This window comes from Gobius niger, assembly GCF_951799975.1.
Source record: "Gobius niger genome assembly, chromosome: 13".
Taxonomy (NCBI): Eukaryota; Metazoa; Chordata; class Actinopteri; order Gobiiformes; family Gobiidae; genus Gobius; species Gobius niger.
Window position 1 is genome coordinate 18,179,315 of NC_136864.1, and position 18,658 is coordinate 18,197,972.

The 18,658-nt window shown below is 40.1% G+C and overlaps 2 protein-coding genes across 2 annotated transcripts; both read left to right on the forward strand.

Moving 5' to 3' along the window:
• The first annotated feature begins 3,707 nt into the window (after positions 1–3,707).
• asip2b (agouti signaling protein, nonagouti homolog (mouse) 2b) lies at positions 3,708–10,112 on the forward strand. Its single transcript, XM_079570210.1, has 4 exons — positions 3,708–3,824; positions 3,894–4,025; positions 8,284–8,357; positions 9,811–10,112. Exons 2-4 carry the CDS (start codon positions 3,914–3,916, stop codon positions 9,976–9,978), a joined length of 354 nt encoding a protein of 117 aa, XP_079426336.1. The 5' UTR covers positions 3,708–3,824; positions 3,894–3,913; the 3' UTR covers positions 9,979–10,112.
• A 1,067-nt stretch (positions 10,113–11,179) lies between these two features.
• Positions 11,180–18,620, forward strand: LOC306972898 (V-type proton ATPase subunit d 1-like; the record flags this gene model as incomplete). The annotated part of the gene is made up of 8 exons (XM_079569605.1): positions 11,180–11,309; positions 11,889–12,060; positions 12,355–12,533; positions 13,642–13,721; positions 13,886–13,963; positions 14,990–15,166; positions 15,252–15,329; positions 18,456–18,620. 8 exons carry the CDS (start codon positions 11,180–11,182, stop codon positions 18,618–18,620), a joined length of 1,059 nt encoding a protein of 352 aa, XP_079425731.1.
• Between the last annotated feature and the right edge of the window lie 38 nt (positions 18,621–18,658).

Genomic DNA, 18,658 nt, shown 5'->3' on the forward strand with positions numbered 1-18,658 from the left:
AACATGATGACGTATTGCTCAAACTAAATATAACAAATCCACACAGAAAGGTCTTTAAAAACAAATGCAGTTACAATCAGCGTCCAAAGACAAAATTATATATTTTGAGAAGAGATACATTTTTAAATCTCTTGTGTCTCATTGGAGAGATCTGTATGTGAGTGCCTGAACAGTCATCGCAAGATAGAAAATGTGAATAATATTGTTATGAATTTTAACTTCTTAAAATTGGTTTTGAATAAAGTATAACTTAACTTAACTGTAACTTAACTTAATGTGACTGACTTTCAGTGGAGCTGTTTTCTTTCTGTCTTCATGGTAAAATGGCACAGCATCAAGCATTTGCTTTGGGAGTTCATAACTTTTGTACAAGGAGGTGTTGACAAATCACTAACCACAGGTAAGTGCTGTCTTGCATGAATGTGCTTTTGATGAGCCAGCAGTATAGTACTGTAAAAACACTGCTCACAACAGAACTGCACAAGTCACAAGATCATGGTGTCCCCCTGCGTTCCTATGCCTTATCCAATGACGTGGATCAACAAGAGGTTGGCTGTATCAAAATGTATTAATATGCCTTCATCGTGTGTAAAAGAACAGGCTTGCTGCCCAATAGAGGAGTGTGTGGTGCATGATTCTCCTGCAGAGCTGCAAACAGGGACCTCCAGTGAAGAATGGACCTCGACAGTATTGGGCTACAAGATCCTGGAGGATAGGAGCAAGTTCACGGTACTCAAACAATCTGTGATCTAATTTGATCAAGTATAGACTGATGGTGTGATAATGTTAGCTATGATATGTAAAATTAAAAAATGTGGGGAAAGGTATATCTAAAAAGCAGATAACTTGCAGTGGCAACTTTAGCAATAGAGAAAAAATATATAATTTTCACATTTGTATAAAATAACATGGAATGCTATGGAACTGTGTTGTCTTTATAGGTTTTTAAGATCTTGGTAACCGACAGTCAAGAAAGTTGGGTCATTTTCAGAAGATACTCAGATTTCTGTAAGCTCAATGATAAGGTACAGTAGGCCTATGTGTGATTGCATAGTAAATGCAAATAAAAGCAAAGTATATATTTGTTTGTTTGTTTTTTAGTTTACAAACATATCTAATGCTCTCAAGTCTAATTGCAGCTTAAAGAACTGTTTCCCAACATGTCTTTGCCCTTTCCTCCAAAATGCTGGTTTAAAAACAAGTTTGAAGAAGATTTTCTCAAAATGAGACAAACTGGACTTCAACAATTTCTGGAAAAGTTGACATTACATAAAAACATGTACAGCTGGTGAGTGTTGAGACAGACTTCAGGCTGCTATTTCAAAGGGTCTAACCGTTTTCTTGTTTTTCAGTGTACCTGTCAGATATTTCCTGTATATGAACTCTACAGATCTACGTGAAAGCCCAGATGAAAGTCGGGTGAGCTTACTTTTCTATTTATTTAGAAAATAACCTGGAAAAAAGTTGCTGTGAATCTTGTTATTGCTTTGGAACAGGCCTCTTGTGAGATACTGGAGGAGACGAACCATCGCCTCCAGAGGGCGCTGTCAGACAAACAGAGAGAGGTCGAGGTTTTGAAGAAAACTTTAGAGGAGAGACAAAATCACTTGGAGTATCTGATGAAGACAGTCAAGGAGTGAGTGAGTGAGTGAGTGAGTGAGTGAGTGAGTGAGTGAGTGAGTGAGTGAGTGAGTGAGTGAGTGAGTGAGTGAGTGAGTGAGTGAGTGAGTGAGTGAGTGAGTGAGTGAGTGAGGGAGTGGGTGAGTGAGTGAGTGGGTGGGTGAGTGAGTGAGTGAGTGAGTGAGTGAGTGAGTGAGTGAGTGAGTGAGTGAGTGAGTGAGTGAGTGAGTGAGTGAGTGAGTGAGTGGGTGAGTGAGTGAGTGAGTGAGTGAGTGAGTGGGTGAGTGAGTGAGTGAGTGAGTGAGTGAGTGGGTGAGTGAGTGAGTGAGTGGGTGAGTGAGTGAGTGAGTGAGTGAGTGAGTGAGTGAGTGAGTGAGTGAGTGAGTGAGTGAGGGAGTGAGGGAGTGAGGGAGTGGGTGAGTGAGTGAGTGAGTGAGTGAGTGAGTGAGTGAGTGAGTGAGTGAGTGAGTGAGTGAGTGAGTGAGGGAGTGAGGGAGTGGGTGAGGGAGGGAGTGGGTGAGTGATTGCTCATAATGGATGGTTTTGTTGTGCAAAGCCAGAGCATATAGCACTTCACACTTTTCTATTTATTTAAACACAATTAATGAATATGTTCAGTTCAAGCTCAAGCTCCATGTTTAGGGCCAGCAGCAGGTGCGGATTTGACCAAGACGGGAGACGCCAGAATAAAAGAGGAACTCAGAGTTCTGATCTCAGTGCATCCTGGAGTCGTGCCTGGGTCAGATTACATGTTTTTATGTATCTTCAATAATGGGAGCACTGGGTAAATAAACTGCCTCAGTATGTGGCAGGTGTATGTCCTGCAAAATTTTAAACATATTTATGTGTGTGTGTCACAGCATAAACTGAACTCCCTTTGAATAAACTATTTTTCGTGAAGAAAGCATCTGCTCCTTCATGGGCCTTAAATCTCATGGCTCAATTTAGATGCATTGCCCCATGAGGGTATATATACTAAGAAAAAAACTATGACTGATGAATAGAGCATGAGACTCAATAGGAAACAAATGAAAAATATAAGTCTAAAACAATCTTATAGTTCACGGTATATTTGACTTTGACAACATTTGACTAATAATAAATCACTGTAGTTTGTTGGGATCTGTTGGAATAAGCTATTTGTCAGACTGGTCCATGTTGTCCACACTGATTGAGTTTTCAAAATTGTAGAACTTATAAGACATTACAGAATGTGTACGACCAATGGATGTGTCAATAGTTTTGACTGGAGGGGAATTTCTGAATGACAAATAGACACATTCGGAACAGACAAGTCACACATTGTGAGGTTTAAATGGCCTTAAAGCAATGGTCAAAGTCAGGGAGACCCTGCATCCCCTGATAAGAGTCAAATATGTTCACATCCTGAGATTTATAATGACTAGGGAAAAGCAAGTGTATTAATGGATTACTCATTTGAGGATTCTTTAGACACAGTCACCATAGAAAAGCCATCGCTGGGCTTTGGCTTACATCTGTGCATAATGTCTTGTTAATAAACATGTTAATATTAGATTGTAAGTCTTGTAGGCACTGCAGATAAACTATGTTTTCATATACATCAATGACTTATCAAGATGAGCAGTTTAGCATGTTTGTTTGTTTTGGCAGTGATTCTAAATGTGTGGATCAGGAACCAAAAGCGAGTTGCAGGACCACATTTTCATATTCCTGACCAAAACTGACCTGCGGTAAATGAGCACTATTTCAGAGCTTATCATCAAAGCAAAGCTATTTACATGCTTTTTGCAGTAAAATGTAATACACACATTATGCAGTGTCTTTTTTTTCTTATATGTTGGAATTTTTGGTCACATTTATGATCATGCAGGTATAGTTGTCAAACCTTTCACATCTCATGAAATATTTGACCTAAAATGTCTAAAATAGGTCTACCTAAATTGGATGGGATTCATTACTAAAAGTACAATAGCTGGTGCTCAGAGTTGCCTATTTAATGAAAGGATAAAATAGTGTGGTGGAAACGGCAAAATAATTAAGAAAGACGGTAGCGTCACCATGGCAGCCGCTGCACATCTTTTACGCGCTGTGTCCGTGGGCGGCGCACGATCAGACCCTGGACCATCATCATAGTCGTGTCGTGTTGTCGAGGGTCAACTGAGGAGCTGGGGGGAAAACACGAGGGAGGTCCCCCATCGCATCTTCTGCTGCGAGAGGAAGGGGTGAGTCGGTGGCCGTGTCGGTTTTGTTTTATCACCGCTCCCGCTCCCACACCAGTCTCCTGCCTTCAGCTGCTGGATGCACCATCACAATGAGGCGCTCAGCGGGAAAACACTTGTTGTGCCTCGTCTTGCTCACCTTTCCTCTGTCCTGGGCCGTGTACACCAAGAAAGACGCCAAGACGACTGAAAACGACACTACAGGTTGGTCCTTTGTGTATAGGCTATAGATTTTCTTTCTTTCTTTTTATTTATTGTTTTTACTTTGAAGATAGGCTATTTTCTTCTAGAACACGGGCCTTTTCTACAGATGCAAATGGGAAACTCAACGTGCAATCTCTATTATTCCCAGGCCCTTAGAAATTCAAAAATAGGAAGTGCTAAATATTAGTTCTGGCATTTTCCTCATCTCTTCTTTTAGTTCTGTTTTTATCCCATTACACCTGCATTTTAACTTCTTTAGATTCATTCTTTAAACTGCTTTGAAAATAGAGGCAAATTCTGGATGGTAACAATATTTGTTTTAATAAATTGAAAGGTTAGAAAGTCTTGCTTGAAAGATGTGGTGTTTTCTTGTGAATGTTTGTAACTCTTTTAACCTATGCTGAAGGAAACTGCCTATTTTTCTGTGTAATTGTGCATGACTTCACTTAAAATATACAACATAATCATTGACACAGAGTCTTTACTGTTTCTTCTGCTTGATGATAAAGAGGATTGAAGGAACGCCTCTAATTTGTTTCCTCAGGCTTGGCACATTAGCCACTGTCATAGGTTAGTAAAAACTTGGGATACACTGGCGGGACTTGATTGTTTGCTTTTGAAGGCTGTTTCTCTCTCCTTATCCTGCAATCTTACACACAATCACTTTAATGTGCTGAACAAGAAATTCAAGTTCAAATTATTATATATTTTGTTGCTAACAAGCAAAAATAAGTCAGAACATAATTACACTATCTACTGTATTGTGTCAAAACACATTCTAGTGCAGACATAGACCTCTGAAAAGGAGAACATTGAAACATATTTCATGGATTCATATTGAACATATTTTCTTATTGAAATGAAGAGGGTGTTAAACGATTCTATAAAATATTGAGAATTGTTGCATCTCTAGTAATCATATATTTACAAATTGACTCCCATTTTAAGCTAGACATTCTATACAGTGGAGGAAAACGTGAGTACCGTTTGGAATTTCTTACATTTCTGCCTAAATTGTTTGTAAATTATGGTCTGATCTTTATTAAAATCTCAAGAATGAGTAAACAGTGCTTAAACTAATACCACCCAAACATGTACCTTTTAGCATATTTCTTTTGGCCATAACATGTAAACATTCACAGGACAGCGTGGAATAAGTGAGTACACCCTTAGATTCAGTCGCTGATTGACCCTCCTTTGGCAGCGATAACGTCATCCAGACGTTTCCTGTAGTTGCAGATTAGATGTGCAGGATGAATCTCCTCTCTGCGGAGAGGGAAGGAGGTGTTCCTTCAAACCACTTTATAATCAAGCAGAAGAAACAGTAAAGACTCAGTGTCAGTGATTACATTATCTATTTAAGTGAATTCATGCACAGAGAAAAAGTCTGTTTCCTTCTGCATAGGTTAAAAGAGTTACACACATTAACAAGAAAACACCACAACACAGACCATCTAACCTTTCAATTCATTAAAAGGTATCGTTACCATCCAGAGTTTGCCACTATTTTCAAACCAGTTTAAACTCTTAACCCCCACCTGAACGAGCATGTTTGGCTTTACCCAAAACTAAAAGCTGAAAAAAAAGCATCAAAATAGTGACGACAATGAGGATGAAAATGAAGCAAAAAAGCCATAAAAACATGACGAAAACACCACAAAAGCGCTTAAAAAGTGTGACAAAAAACAGCGACAGCGTGTCAAAAAACTTCAGATCATTTTTGTAGGGCTTAGCTTTCAAATGAAGCATTACACTGTTCCTCTCCAGTCGAGAATCTAAAGAAGACTACATTTGAAGATTAAAACCTGTCCATGCCACCTGAGAATGCTTGACATTCCCACGTACATGTTGAGGTCAGGCCAGAGAACAATCCAAAACAGAGAGAAATGAAATGTTTTCAGAGAACATGTTTTGTAGTTAAAAGGTCAATAAATCATATACTCTTCAGATCAAATGCTGGTCTGTGAAAATTGAACAAGCTGCAAGACATCTGCTGTTCGTCAGGCCCAAAGCTTGAATTACAGGAAAATGTCTATTGAATTTAAATTGATAGTTGTCATATGGTTGAGTGTCAACTTTACATAAAATATTCTGCTATGTGGCAGTGCTGGGTCTAGAACAACCTGACTGAGGGTGCATTTCTGTGGCGGTAACTATATAATTATGTTGTGGACTGTTTAAGCATATGTCGAGATCCTTTTATTTACTCATTTGAAACTAGGATCCTCTTGAAACATGCCAAACTCCCCATGACATGGGCAAAGTCCAGAAAAACCTCAGAGATCACAAATTTAAAACCACTTTCTTTGTTTTCATATCACCAAGCATGTTCTACGATTATTGGGTTTCATTAATATTTGGAGTTGCATGAACGACATGAAGTAAATCTCCTTGGACTCTGGTCCTGAAACAGATGTATTGCACATGCCAGTGACGTCAAGTTCAATTAAGCAGATGCTTAAGCTGTCTTTATCTATTATCTTTGTCTTGAGTTTGAATGGGTTGAATCTGCAAAGGCAGTGAAATCATTAAGTCAAACACATTTTTTGTAGATTGTCAAAGGCATGTGTATTGGCGTCTCGTCAAAATAATGCTCTTTGAGCCTAAAGAAGGATTGAGAAACATGGTCATTGGAGAGCTATTCCTAAATAACCGGTCTGACCTTGCCTATGTTCTCAGGGATCTATTGGCTGCAGCTGCACAATGTATTTCATGCTAAATGTACTGCTATTGCAATATTGACACGAACCAGAATAATGCAAGAGCATGAAATCAGAATGAAGGCTCTGTATTTATCCTGTCAGAGAATCCTGCTGAATTTAAATGTGAATTATACAGCGTTTGACTTGTCAGTTACAGTGTTTCTGTTATGTCCAATGTTTTGGTCTATATTCAGTCCTCTTTTTTTTTCTTTGTAAAAGGTTCATACTGTCTTCTTAGGTTGAGCATATTACAGTTTTGTTCTTTTAGTAAGACAGAAGGTTTAATTTACCTGCTTTACCTTTGATCTTCCTCAGAAGCGTCACCTGGTGGTCATGGTCCACATGGTCCACCTGGACCACAAGGTGACGCTTCTAAGGAAGATCACAGGAATTGATCGAAACTAGTAAAGCAGGTAAATTAATCCTTCGGTCTTACTAAACGAACAAAACTGTAATATATTCAGTCGTTTTAGACGTGATTATGTTCCTTTCTTTCATAAATGTAGTCTGAATGAGGTTGTTTAGACCTGTTTTGTCCTGGTAATGATGCTGGTAATGAGTCCAATCCTCTCTGCATGCTACAGGTGTGACTGTGGACATATGAGGAGCTATAGTGTCACATTGGAGCGGCACATGGTTAGCACATGGACACACTTGGGTCTAGTAACAGATGTGCGCTGATTTTAACTCTGTGAAAACAGCATTTGAATCAGCTGTTTGTTTTTAAAGCCACACTCCATAAATCTTCACCCAACGAAATGGTAATAAAAAATGCATTAGTTCATTTCAATAAGCATGTCTTTATTAGTGAAAAATACATCACCACCGGCTCGTCTCCATGGAGATGTTGCTGCTTTGCTTTTTCTGCGGCATGAAGCGTGAACTTTAAATACATTATGTCCTGACCTCTTCCTAATGCTTTATTTCAATAACCCTTTGCAGCTTGGTTGACAGTTGTGCCTCACAGCATGAAGGTTCTCGGTTTGATCCCTGAGTCGTGTGCGGCTCCCTGGTTTTCCTCTGCCACAAAAGACATGCACAGTAGGCTAATACAGAGGTGGGCAATTACCAGTAATTTCCACAAGGGGCCACATGAGTAACCTGAGTTGAGTTCGAGGGCCGCAACAACTTGAACTGAATTCTGCCCAAGTTTCTCCTATTGCAAAATGCACTTAATTGTATCTGGAAATCGCATGTTACTAATTGTAAATATTGCATACAAAAACAAAAGCAACAAAGGGGCAGATATTATAAGATCCTCCTCCTATTCAAACTGCATTGACTTGGCAGTTTTGATTAATTTATTTTCATGTCACTTTTGGATAAAATGCTTAAATTAAAAAAAATGTTAAGAGCACACCCTAATTGATTTAGGCAATTTGGCGTGGAACAAGCAGAAAGAATTATATAGATTATAGAAAGACAAAATTGCTTCTTGCTTCTTCATCTCTACTTCTGGAGATGGGTCCAGAAGAACCAGAGCAGAGGACAAATTTCCCTATAGGGATCAATAAAGTTTACCTAAACCATAACACTTTGTTTGTATATATTTTTAGTGTGGAGCCAAGCCAAAAACAGAAGACTCTTTGCAAGAAGAAAGATCTTTCTACAGAAAGAAGGGCACGTTCCTGTAAGTATGCCTTGGTTTGTTGCTATTGTGTATTTCAGATTTCCTATGTTGTTTCTATCACTGAATTTGTCTTTGTTTTCATTAATGGCTATATGTTGTTGTATTAACCCAACATTTTGTGTCTGCTATACTTATTCTTCACCCTGGATTTGTGTACATCAGCAGCACTGACATCAATGTAGTATTTCTCCGGCTTAAAGATTAACCTTTGCCGAGGCATTTGCTGCTGATTGGATCAAGTGCCCTTCGTTTTAGTCATTCACAGCCAAATCACAAAACAACAAACAGCAAATCCATTAAATATTTAAATCCTTATCTTTATTTGATGGCTCTTTTCATCCTTGAAGAGCACCTTATTTTTACTACACTTCATGACCCAGTGCAGATCTCTCTTTTGCTATTTTTAACTACCATTAAATATTTAGTTTTGAAAAGACATTGTAAGTATAGAGCAGCATACCTCGTGTTTTCTGTTGTTGCCGTGTTGTTAATTAGTGTCAATATAACTGCTTGTGTTACACCCGCCCTCTCACGGCAATACTGCTCCGCAATTGGCTCAAACTATTGGTTGTTTGGTATTCAAGCAAATCCTTCATGATGGATTCTTGTGTGCCGGCGAAATCACAAATACTGCAATTCAGCTACACTGAGATTGGCCAAGAACGTTCAGTTCTACTGTAAGACTCGTAATGGCATCGAGTTTGTAACATGAGGCCATGTGTTGTTATTGTCACTAACATATAGGGCTGAAACAACTCATCAATTATTGAAATAGTTAACTTTTAGTGTTTTAGTTTACCAGAAAATGAATAGTTTTCTGGTCAACACAGACTCAAATAGAGAGACGTGAAAATGTTGCATGTGTGGGTATGTACTGTTATGTTTTTACCCACATGTTAATTTCATCATTATCAGGAAGCAGAATTAGCACAACGAGCTTCCTACAAACATCCAATTTGCATTAACTCCATAAACATGTCCCCAAGTGGCGTCACTTTTATCTTTATGGGTAAAAGGCTAACGACTAATATTTTCATACACCTTTCACAGAAAAGCGATTTATCGATTAATCGTAATAATCTGTAGATTGATTGATTTCCAAAACAATCCATTAGTTGCAGGCAGCCCTACTAAGATAACTGCCACCCTTCTCCAGAATTAGAGCAAAGCTCTGGACTGATGAGGTAGAAAACCTTGATAGAACCCCTTGAGGTTGACAAAGACAAACAGTCAGACTCTTTAAAACATCTTTTAGGAAAGCGTTATTGAAGTATGTAAAAACATGTCTTCAGTTTTTCTTTGCTGTCTTTCTGTTTTGAGTGAAATGACCACTGGCAGTAAAGTGTTTTTGCCACAAGCTGTGAAACATAAACACGGACAAAACCAAACATTTCATTTCAAATTGCTGATCAAACTCCTTCCTGATTATTTTCAAATGATGTGCGTTTGGTAGAAGATCCAGACAAGCCTTGTGACACCCGCTCGCCGCTGCAGCCGGCTGATGGAGAGCTGCTCGGGCCGGACGCCCTGCTGTGACCCCTGTGCCTCGTGCCGCTGCCGCCTCTTCAACACCATCTGCCACTGCTGGAGGAGCAACCCCCTGTGTTTAAAGAGGACTTAGACTGAACATTCCCCCAGTATGACCTGTCTGAACACTGTAGCTATTCACATTCATCTGAGATATCATCTTGAGAGAGCTTTTGCAAACCAAAAACATATGGAACTAGTCCAAGTTTGGAGTAAGGAGTGAAATGAAAGAGGTCAAAAGAAAAATAATTTGCACCTGAAGAAACGGTGTGAGAAAATGTTTGATGTGCTCGTATAAGTGGTTTAAACATGTCTGTATAGTTCACACATAAGTGACTACGTCGTGATCATTATCTAATGTGTCTCACCACTTTATTCCTCTCAACAGGACACAACCAGCACATATAATGCCATCACGTGTAAAATACATGTTTATTTTGACCAGCTTGGATCTTATGATATACAGTGCAGAACATCGCATTCAGCAACTACTTTTTTTTTTCTGATTTCCTTTATTGATATTGGATTCTGAAGCCATTTTATCCTAACATCATAATTCCATGAGAATGTTATTCACAGTGTTTTGCAGATATTGATCTCAGTTGGATGAAAAATGGTATGTAGTTGTTGGACATGAACATATTACTGTAAGCAGATTTGCATTCCTTGATTATAATCCTATTAAAGTTTATCATGTTATTGTATTTAGTCTGTTTTACATTTTCACAAAAAGAGCAAAGCTAATGTTTGGGAAGTTGCATGTGTTTGCTCTCCTCCTCTAGTTCCAGTGATGAATGTGTTTGATAAAGATTGTGGCAGGCATCTGTCTGAACCAGTTAAACTGAGTCTAATTCAAAACATTCTGCAACAGCTAAAGCCTTTTTTCATAATTAACAGTTTGTGTTGACAGGACAAACATTTTAAAAAGACACTTTATGTATCGACTCCATTTAACACTCATATTTAATACATATTCTTATAACAAGATCTGACTCACTGTCGCAGGTTTTTTGTGCAGAAACAGAATGGATCAGGCTTAAAAAAAACTGTCAAACCCGCCCGTCAACAAAAAAGACATTTTATTTTTCTCTGGCCTTATGATGTTCCGCCAACGAAGAAAACAAACTTAAGTGCACAAGATTTTTTCCCAACAGCTGTCCCAAAAGATTTATGAGTAGAATGGAAAACAGTTGTGTTTTAGGGAAGCACACAAGATGCATGAATGTTAGTCAGGAGGAAGCAGAAGTTAACTTTTTAAATGTAGATGTTCTGGCAGATGTTGTCCATTTAGCAGCATGGCAGCGTGTCCGGAGCTTACCTTCAACGTGGACCATGGGTACCTGGAGGGTCTAGTTCGTGGGATGAAAGCCGGGATCCTGACGCAGACAGACTATCAAAACCTGGCTGAATGTGACACACTTGAAGGTAAGGTCATAGCTATCAAACATGAGGTCAATTCAGCAGATTGAGAAGTTTATTAAAAAGATGTGGCTTTTTAGTCAATTTAGCCCTTTATACAGAGAAATGGTCCCTCTCACCAGTACAGATGCATTTATATTGACAGGAAGTACTTTTGTTCACTTTAGCAAGGAATGAAAGTAGGCTCTAATTTCTAAGTGGTGTTGGGACCTGCAATTGGGTCTGTTCTCCAAACTTTCAAACAAGGGGTTCCCAAAGCTTAAAAGTGAGCTCCAAACTTAGTGGAAACAGTTGAAAAAAAACAAACAAACATATGTATGTATTTTTTATTAATTGTAACTTTACTGCATTTGTTTCCTAAATATACAGTAGCTTTTTGAAGCATTGTAAAGGTTGTTGTGGCTGCCTATTTACAAGGAAGACACAAAACAGCCCTTTAAAAACCCTTGGAGGTTTTAACAATCATTTGGTAATAAATATTTCTGAATTGGCTAAGTTTGAACAAATCTTGGGAAAAATCCCCTGGACACTATTGCGATGACCATATTGTGTAAAGTCGTTTGAAATGTTTTGTCCTCTTGGCAGATATCAAACTACACCTGCAGAGCACGGACTATGGTAAACTCCTGTCCTCAGCCGAACAGGGCCTGTCTGTGTCTCTGGTGGACTCCAGACTGAGAGAGAACCTGGCGGCTGAGTTCAACTGCCTGCGCTCCAACGCTCTGCCTCAGCTCTCCACCTTCATGGACTATATCACGTAGGCCACTCCCTCAAAGGTTTATAGGAAAGGGGAAAAGGGGAGACATTTGATTAAATAACTGTGTGATTTGCTAATTGCAAGCATTCAAATTGCGACTGATTGTGCAGCCCTAGTTAATTATAAACCTGGGCCAGATGACACCTCAGAAACATTTTTTCCCTTTACAGCTGAGATATTGTATAACATATGCCTGTCAAATCTTCTGTCACTCCATGAACATTACGTCTGCTGTTTCACTGGCCTTAAATGTCTGGCACAGGTTAGACCAAAGTGAAATCTTTGTTGCCATAGTTACAGTTACATGATTGACAACGTGGTGTTGCTGATCACCGGAGCGCTGAGACGGAGGGAGGTGTCAGAGCTGCTTCCCCGGTGCCACCCTCTGGGTACCTTCGACCAGATGTCAGCAGTGGGCATCGCTCGCACCCCGACCGAGCTCTACTCCACCATCCTCGTTGACACGCCTCTGGGTAAGAATGAGCAGGGATGTCAGGATGAAGTAATCTTACAAAATACATAAATATTGGTCAATGAAAAAGGTCAAATTCATAGTAATTTCTTTGAGGATTACAAAGTTCAATTTCCCCCCAAAAATGTGAAATATTACTTGGGTAATTATGTGAGGCTGACAAAAAGTAAAACATTTCACTAGCAAGGACCACGCCACAACAAAGTGCAATTAAGATTTTATTCACAAGGTTATAGTGTGGAGTGAAACTGGGCGAGACTGTGGGTGGGGGCTACGTCTCGGATGAACCCAGCTATTCGGGACCCCCTTTCTAAGCAGGAGAATCATTGCTGAAATGGAACAGACATGAAGGGAGGGCGGGTGGTGTTGACAATTTCAAACAAACTGAGATGACGAGGCTTGGCACATGAGGGCTTGTGAGTAATTAGAGGCGTGGGTGAAAGCAAGAGTGGTTGGTGTGCAAAGTGTGATAGGTTGAGGCGTAGTCCTGCTCCCGAACCTAGTCAATAAATATTGACTCCATGTACTGTAGGCCCTTCCCAGAACCACCACCTTAACGTGGTGGAGGGTTTGAGCGCCCAAATGATCCTGGGAGCTCTGTTGTCGGAGGCTTCATGCCTCTGGTAGGGTCTCCCATGGCAAACAGGTCAGACAAAGAGCGGTTCAGAAGCCCCTTATAAGAGACCAACAGGCCTGAGAATCGTGAGGCCGTCCTCCCGTGGACCCACCAGCTGCAGGAGGAGCCATAGGGGCTGATGTAATGTGCTTTGGGTAGCTCCAACAGCTGCCCCACGACCCGGCAACAGACAAGTGGAAGAAAATGGATGGATGGATAGATGGATGTACTGTAGGCCTATGTATGACAATGTGACTGTATTTTACAAGTTTTTTGTCTTTTGTATTCAATTTAATTATAGTTTTTTTTAAAAAGAAAAGAAAATTGTGGCTTCTCAAAACAATCTTATGAAGAAATTAGGTTTGTGTGCACAAGGGCTCATCTAACCTACAAGGTTGCAGCACATGTTCACCAGACACCTCTGCGTTTTGTCTCTTCACTTGTCAACTTGTACTGTCCAGTCCAAAATGTGGCTTTATCTGTTTTCTCTCAGGTCAGTTTTTCCAGGACGCTGTGTCTGAGAGCAGTCTGGACGAGATGGAGACTGAGATTCTGAGAAACAAACTGTACAAGGTAACAGTGGTAACAGTTTACCACAGGGTATGAGGTCAGGTCCCAGAAGAGCCATGGAAACTTAACAGCAAAGCCATCAAAACCACTGTTAACTTTACTGCGGGTCACAGCCTTCACCTCTGAGACAATAGTAACCTTGTAATTGTTTTTCTTTTATTGCTTAGGCATATTTGGAGTCCTTTCATGCATTTTGCAAGAACATCGGTGGGGCCACTGAAGACATAATGTGTCCTGTTCTTGAGGTACGATGCCAGTTTCAATGCAACCCCAATTCAATAGTGTATTTTATTATTAAAGGTACCATATTTTCCGGACTATAAGTCGCACCAGCCAAAAAGAAGCAGAATGAAGAAGAAACAACATATAATTCGCTATATAAATCGCAGCCTGCGATTAACTTTTTTTGTTTTCTTCATTGCAGTAAGTGACCTACGCTTTTTGTCAGTCCCTCACAAGTTTCCGTCAGGAGTAGCAGATACTGGTATACAAGCCTAGAGCGCCCTCTAGCAGCTGCCAGTGTGAAAAAAACATGTGAAATGATATATTTTGATATATAAGTCACCCCTCAGTATAAGTCGCACCTCCAGCCAAACTATGAAATAAAGTGCGACTTACAGTCCGGAAAGTACGGTATGTATGATCGTTTGGTAAATATTTTATAAACATGACCCATTTGTGTCCCCAGTGATGAGCTAACAAACAAACAAACAAACAAACAAACAAACAAACAAAAGAACAAATACTGTTTTAACTGATAAGAATAATGTTGATTTATTTGCAATGGCCAAAACACTTTACATGATGCACAAGTTATTCAATCAGAAGACCAATGAGCCCCACTCTTAGGGTTGCCAGATGCTATGGCTAAAACCAGTTTGGAGGTGAAAATAAAAGGACTAAGTAATTAGTGCTAAGACAGGCCTGCAGTTATTAAAGTTTAGTGACTGAACTCTGATGGTTCTTAGCTTTCAAATGAAAAAAAGGGCATGCCCACATATAGAGAAACTTGTGTCTCATCTGCAGCTTAAGACAATCTGCGCTCAGTGATAACTGTAATATCCTTTTTAAGAGCACATCCTACAAAGATAAACATGTGATAATTAACACTGTGGAGCAATACCAAAATTGTTTTCCCACACCATTACACTACACATAAATTATTATCTGTGTTTTTTATAGATATCTTATACAGCTATTAAACTGTATTAAATACAGCGATTGTGTTGGGTCACCTCACATATAAAGTATTAAGAGATGTGGTTTTGCAGTTCGAGGCTGACAGGAGAGCGTTCATCATCACAGTGAACTCGTTTGGGACGGATCTGACCAGCGCAGACAGACGTGCTCTCTACCCCACATGTGGTAAGCTTCACCCTGAGGGGCTGCAGCTGCTGGCCAAGGCGGAGGACCCAGAGCAGGTCAAAGCCGTGGCAGACTGCTATCCCGTGAGTGTAAAGAATCCTACACCTCATGTATCAATTGTTACATGCATTTATAAATGAGGGAACTCAGGCCTTGCACTCCCCACAGGAGTATAAAGAGGTGTTTGACGCCCCCGAGCCAGGATCTGGTTACAGGAGCTTAGAGGACAGATTCTTCGAGCAGGAGGTAATGACAAGGCCTTAAATATGAACACCTTTGCTCTGTGCGTATGTAATGTCATTCTTGTTGATAACATTGATTTTCACTGTCATATGGTGTGGATCATAGTGCTGTGGCCTCAAACATTTCACACCAAGTACCAGCTCACAAAATACTTGACTTTTCAAGAACCATCAGGCCTAGATTGGGATCAAATCAGGATGAAAAAGGGTCTAAAAAGCCCTTAGTTGGACAATTCTTGTTAAAAACTGGGAGTAACCTGTGTCAAAGGAATGGAATAGGGAATTGAAGGGATGAAAGAACGGTAGCAGTAAAAAACAACAACACATTACCAGGTGTTCCACTGGGAAACTTGTGTTGGACCATACATCTTCCAGATAAGCTGAGATGCTGTCGATCAATTGATAAGTATGTGGTTTGTTTGTGTGACCTGGACTTAATCTGGTCCATCGACTTGCCAGAATCCCATTGCGCCACATTTTTCTGGTTATTTAAATTGATATAAATGGTTAATCGCACAGCATAATGTAATTACCCAAAGCATTGTTTTGGTTGAAGCAGAGAAATGTTTTGGGACAACCACAAGTGCTGGGTTTTACAACCTTGACCCCGCACCACTCTCTCTACTGTCGATGCCAGTACAAACACATTACAGTACAGTGCAGTCTTATCTTTACATTATCCTTTAGACAGGCCATAATGCCCATAATTAGCGTGTGAATTCTTCAGTGAGTTGAGTGACCACAGCACATTCAGTTCACATTTTCTCAGAAGTGGAGTCTTTGCAATTTCCTGGAGATGCTGAGAGATAGCATATTCTTTAACGTGACAGCCTCCATAAATCAACATGCTCATTGTGTTTTTGTTTAAAGGGTATTCTATGTAGGGAGGTTTTTAAAATAAACAATGGTATGTTCGTGTACGCTCTCAGTCAAACAGGAGTTTCCCATTATACGGTTCTCAAGCTGTCCTCTGCACTGAGTCGTGTTAGTGTTTCATTTTTTCATTTCTTTTTTTTTATTGTGATACTATGCATTATAACAAACTGCAATACTTAATCCTGAATTAAGTATTACAACTAGAATTAACAATACCAACTTAAAGGGATGTTTCAGGATTTTTGACATAGGGCCTCATTGCCTTGTTATCCAGAGTGTTGATGATTTCTGGAGATTTTTTTTTTAATTCATGCAGTCCTTATATTTGATGAGTTTAGTGGTGCTAGGCTAGTGCAAGGCTAGCGCATGTCCATGGTAACTAGTAGCCTGCATTAAAAACAGTCTGAACCAAGCACAGTGGACTTGAGGCAAATCACTTATAACACCAGACTACTCATATAAATGTCTGTGTTGATTGAATATTTTTTTTAATACAACCATTTTGCAGTTAAAATAACTTATATTTGAGCAGCATCAGCTTCCTGGTTGTGAGCTACACAACAGCAGAGTGATCTGCTAGGTTCCTGGATCTACAGTAGTTTGTTTACCTGTGGCCGGCATTACTACATGTGGAATTCACAAAGGAGCTTTCTACAAATCAGATATGGCAACGTTCGGCGGACTACCTGATGAAGAGGTTTTTAATGCAGGCTACTAGCTGCCATAGACATGTGCTAGCCTACACTGAACTCTTCAAATATGAGGACTGCATGTAATATATATAATATATATATATATATAAAAAAAAAAAAAAACTCTTCCTCACCCTCCGCGGGCGGTCTCTCTTTTTTTTTCCCTCCTGCTCGGGTCCTCTACCAGAGGCCTGGGAGCTTGAGGGTTCTGCGCAGTATCTTTGCTGTTCCTAGAACTGCACTTTTCTGGACCGAGATGTCTGATGTATTTCCTGGGATCTGCTGGAGCCACTCCTCCAGTTTGGGGGTCACTGCCCCGAGTGCCCCAACGACCACGGGCACCACTGATGCCTTCACCCTCCAGGTTTTCTCCAGCTCTTCTCTGAGCCCCTGGTATTTCTCTAGTTTCTCATGTTCCTTTTTCCTGATGTTGAAGTCGCTTGGTATTGCTATGTCGATCACAACGGCTTTCCTCTGCTCTTTGTCCACCACCACAATGTCCGGTTGGTTCGCCATTACCATTTTGTCCGTCTGTATCTGGAAGTCCCACAGGATCTTGGCTCGGTCATTCTCGACCACCTTTGGAGGTGTTTCCCACTTTGACCTTGGGGTTTCCAGCCCATATTCTGCACAGATGTTCCTGTACACTATACCAGCCACTTGGTTATGGCGCTCCATGTAAGCTTTCCCTGCCAGCATCTTACACCCTGCAGTTATGTGCTGGATTGTCTCATTGGCCTCTTTGCACAGTCTACACCTGGGGTCTTGTCTGGTGTGGTAGATCTGGGCCTCTATTGCTCTGGTGCTCAAGGCCTGCTCCTGTGCAGCCATGATGAGTGCCTCTGTGCTGTCCTTTAGTCCGGCTCTGTCTAGCCATTGGTAGGATTTCTGTATATCCGCCACTTCAGTTATGTTTCGGTGGTACATGCCGTGTAGGGGCTTGTCCTCCCATGACGGGACCTCCAGCACCTCATCTTCTGTTCCCCATTGTCTATATATATATATATATATATATATATATATATATATATATATATATATATACACATATATAATATATATGTATATATATTATAATCCAGAGGTTCTCAAATTTCCACTCAAATACCAGCACGTAATACATTTCACCCTCCCAAGTGCCAGGAGGCCTAGAGCATGTCCAATACAGACAAAACTGGTACAAATAAGAGGGAAAGTGAGCGCTGCTGTGGGTTGTGCCTCCGCTCTGCTCTCAAAGACAAAACTGGATTTACAGGTCTACAATTGTCCAAATTATATTGAAACTGTCTGTATACCATGTGTAATCCAGAAAAAAACACTTAATTTGAATGCATTGCTGAAGCATGCATGAAAGAAATGAATCAAGTCTTAATATGCAGTACCCGCAGAAGAAGCTCAAGAACCACTGCCATAAACAACAGAAGCAATTGAACACACTGGTAATAGCACTTTTGAATAAATATGAGAGAAACCAATTATAAAAAGGTTAAAACAACACAGTTCAAATGACGACTTGAGAAACTTTGTCTGCGATGAACTAGGAAATGCTTTGTGTTTTGTAGGTGAAGCTGAACACACTGGCCTTCCTGCAGCAGTTCCACTTTGGAGTATTTTATTCATACGTCAAACTAAAGGAGCAGGAGATTCGTAACATTGTGTGGATCGCAGAGTGCATCACCCAGAGGCAAAAGTCTAAAATTAACAGCTACATCCCCATTTTTATGTAAAGTGACGCAATACACAATCAATAGAAGACGACATCAGC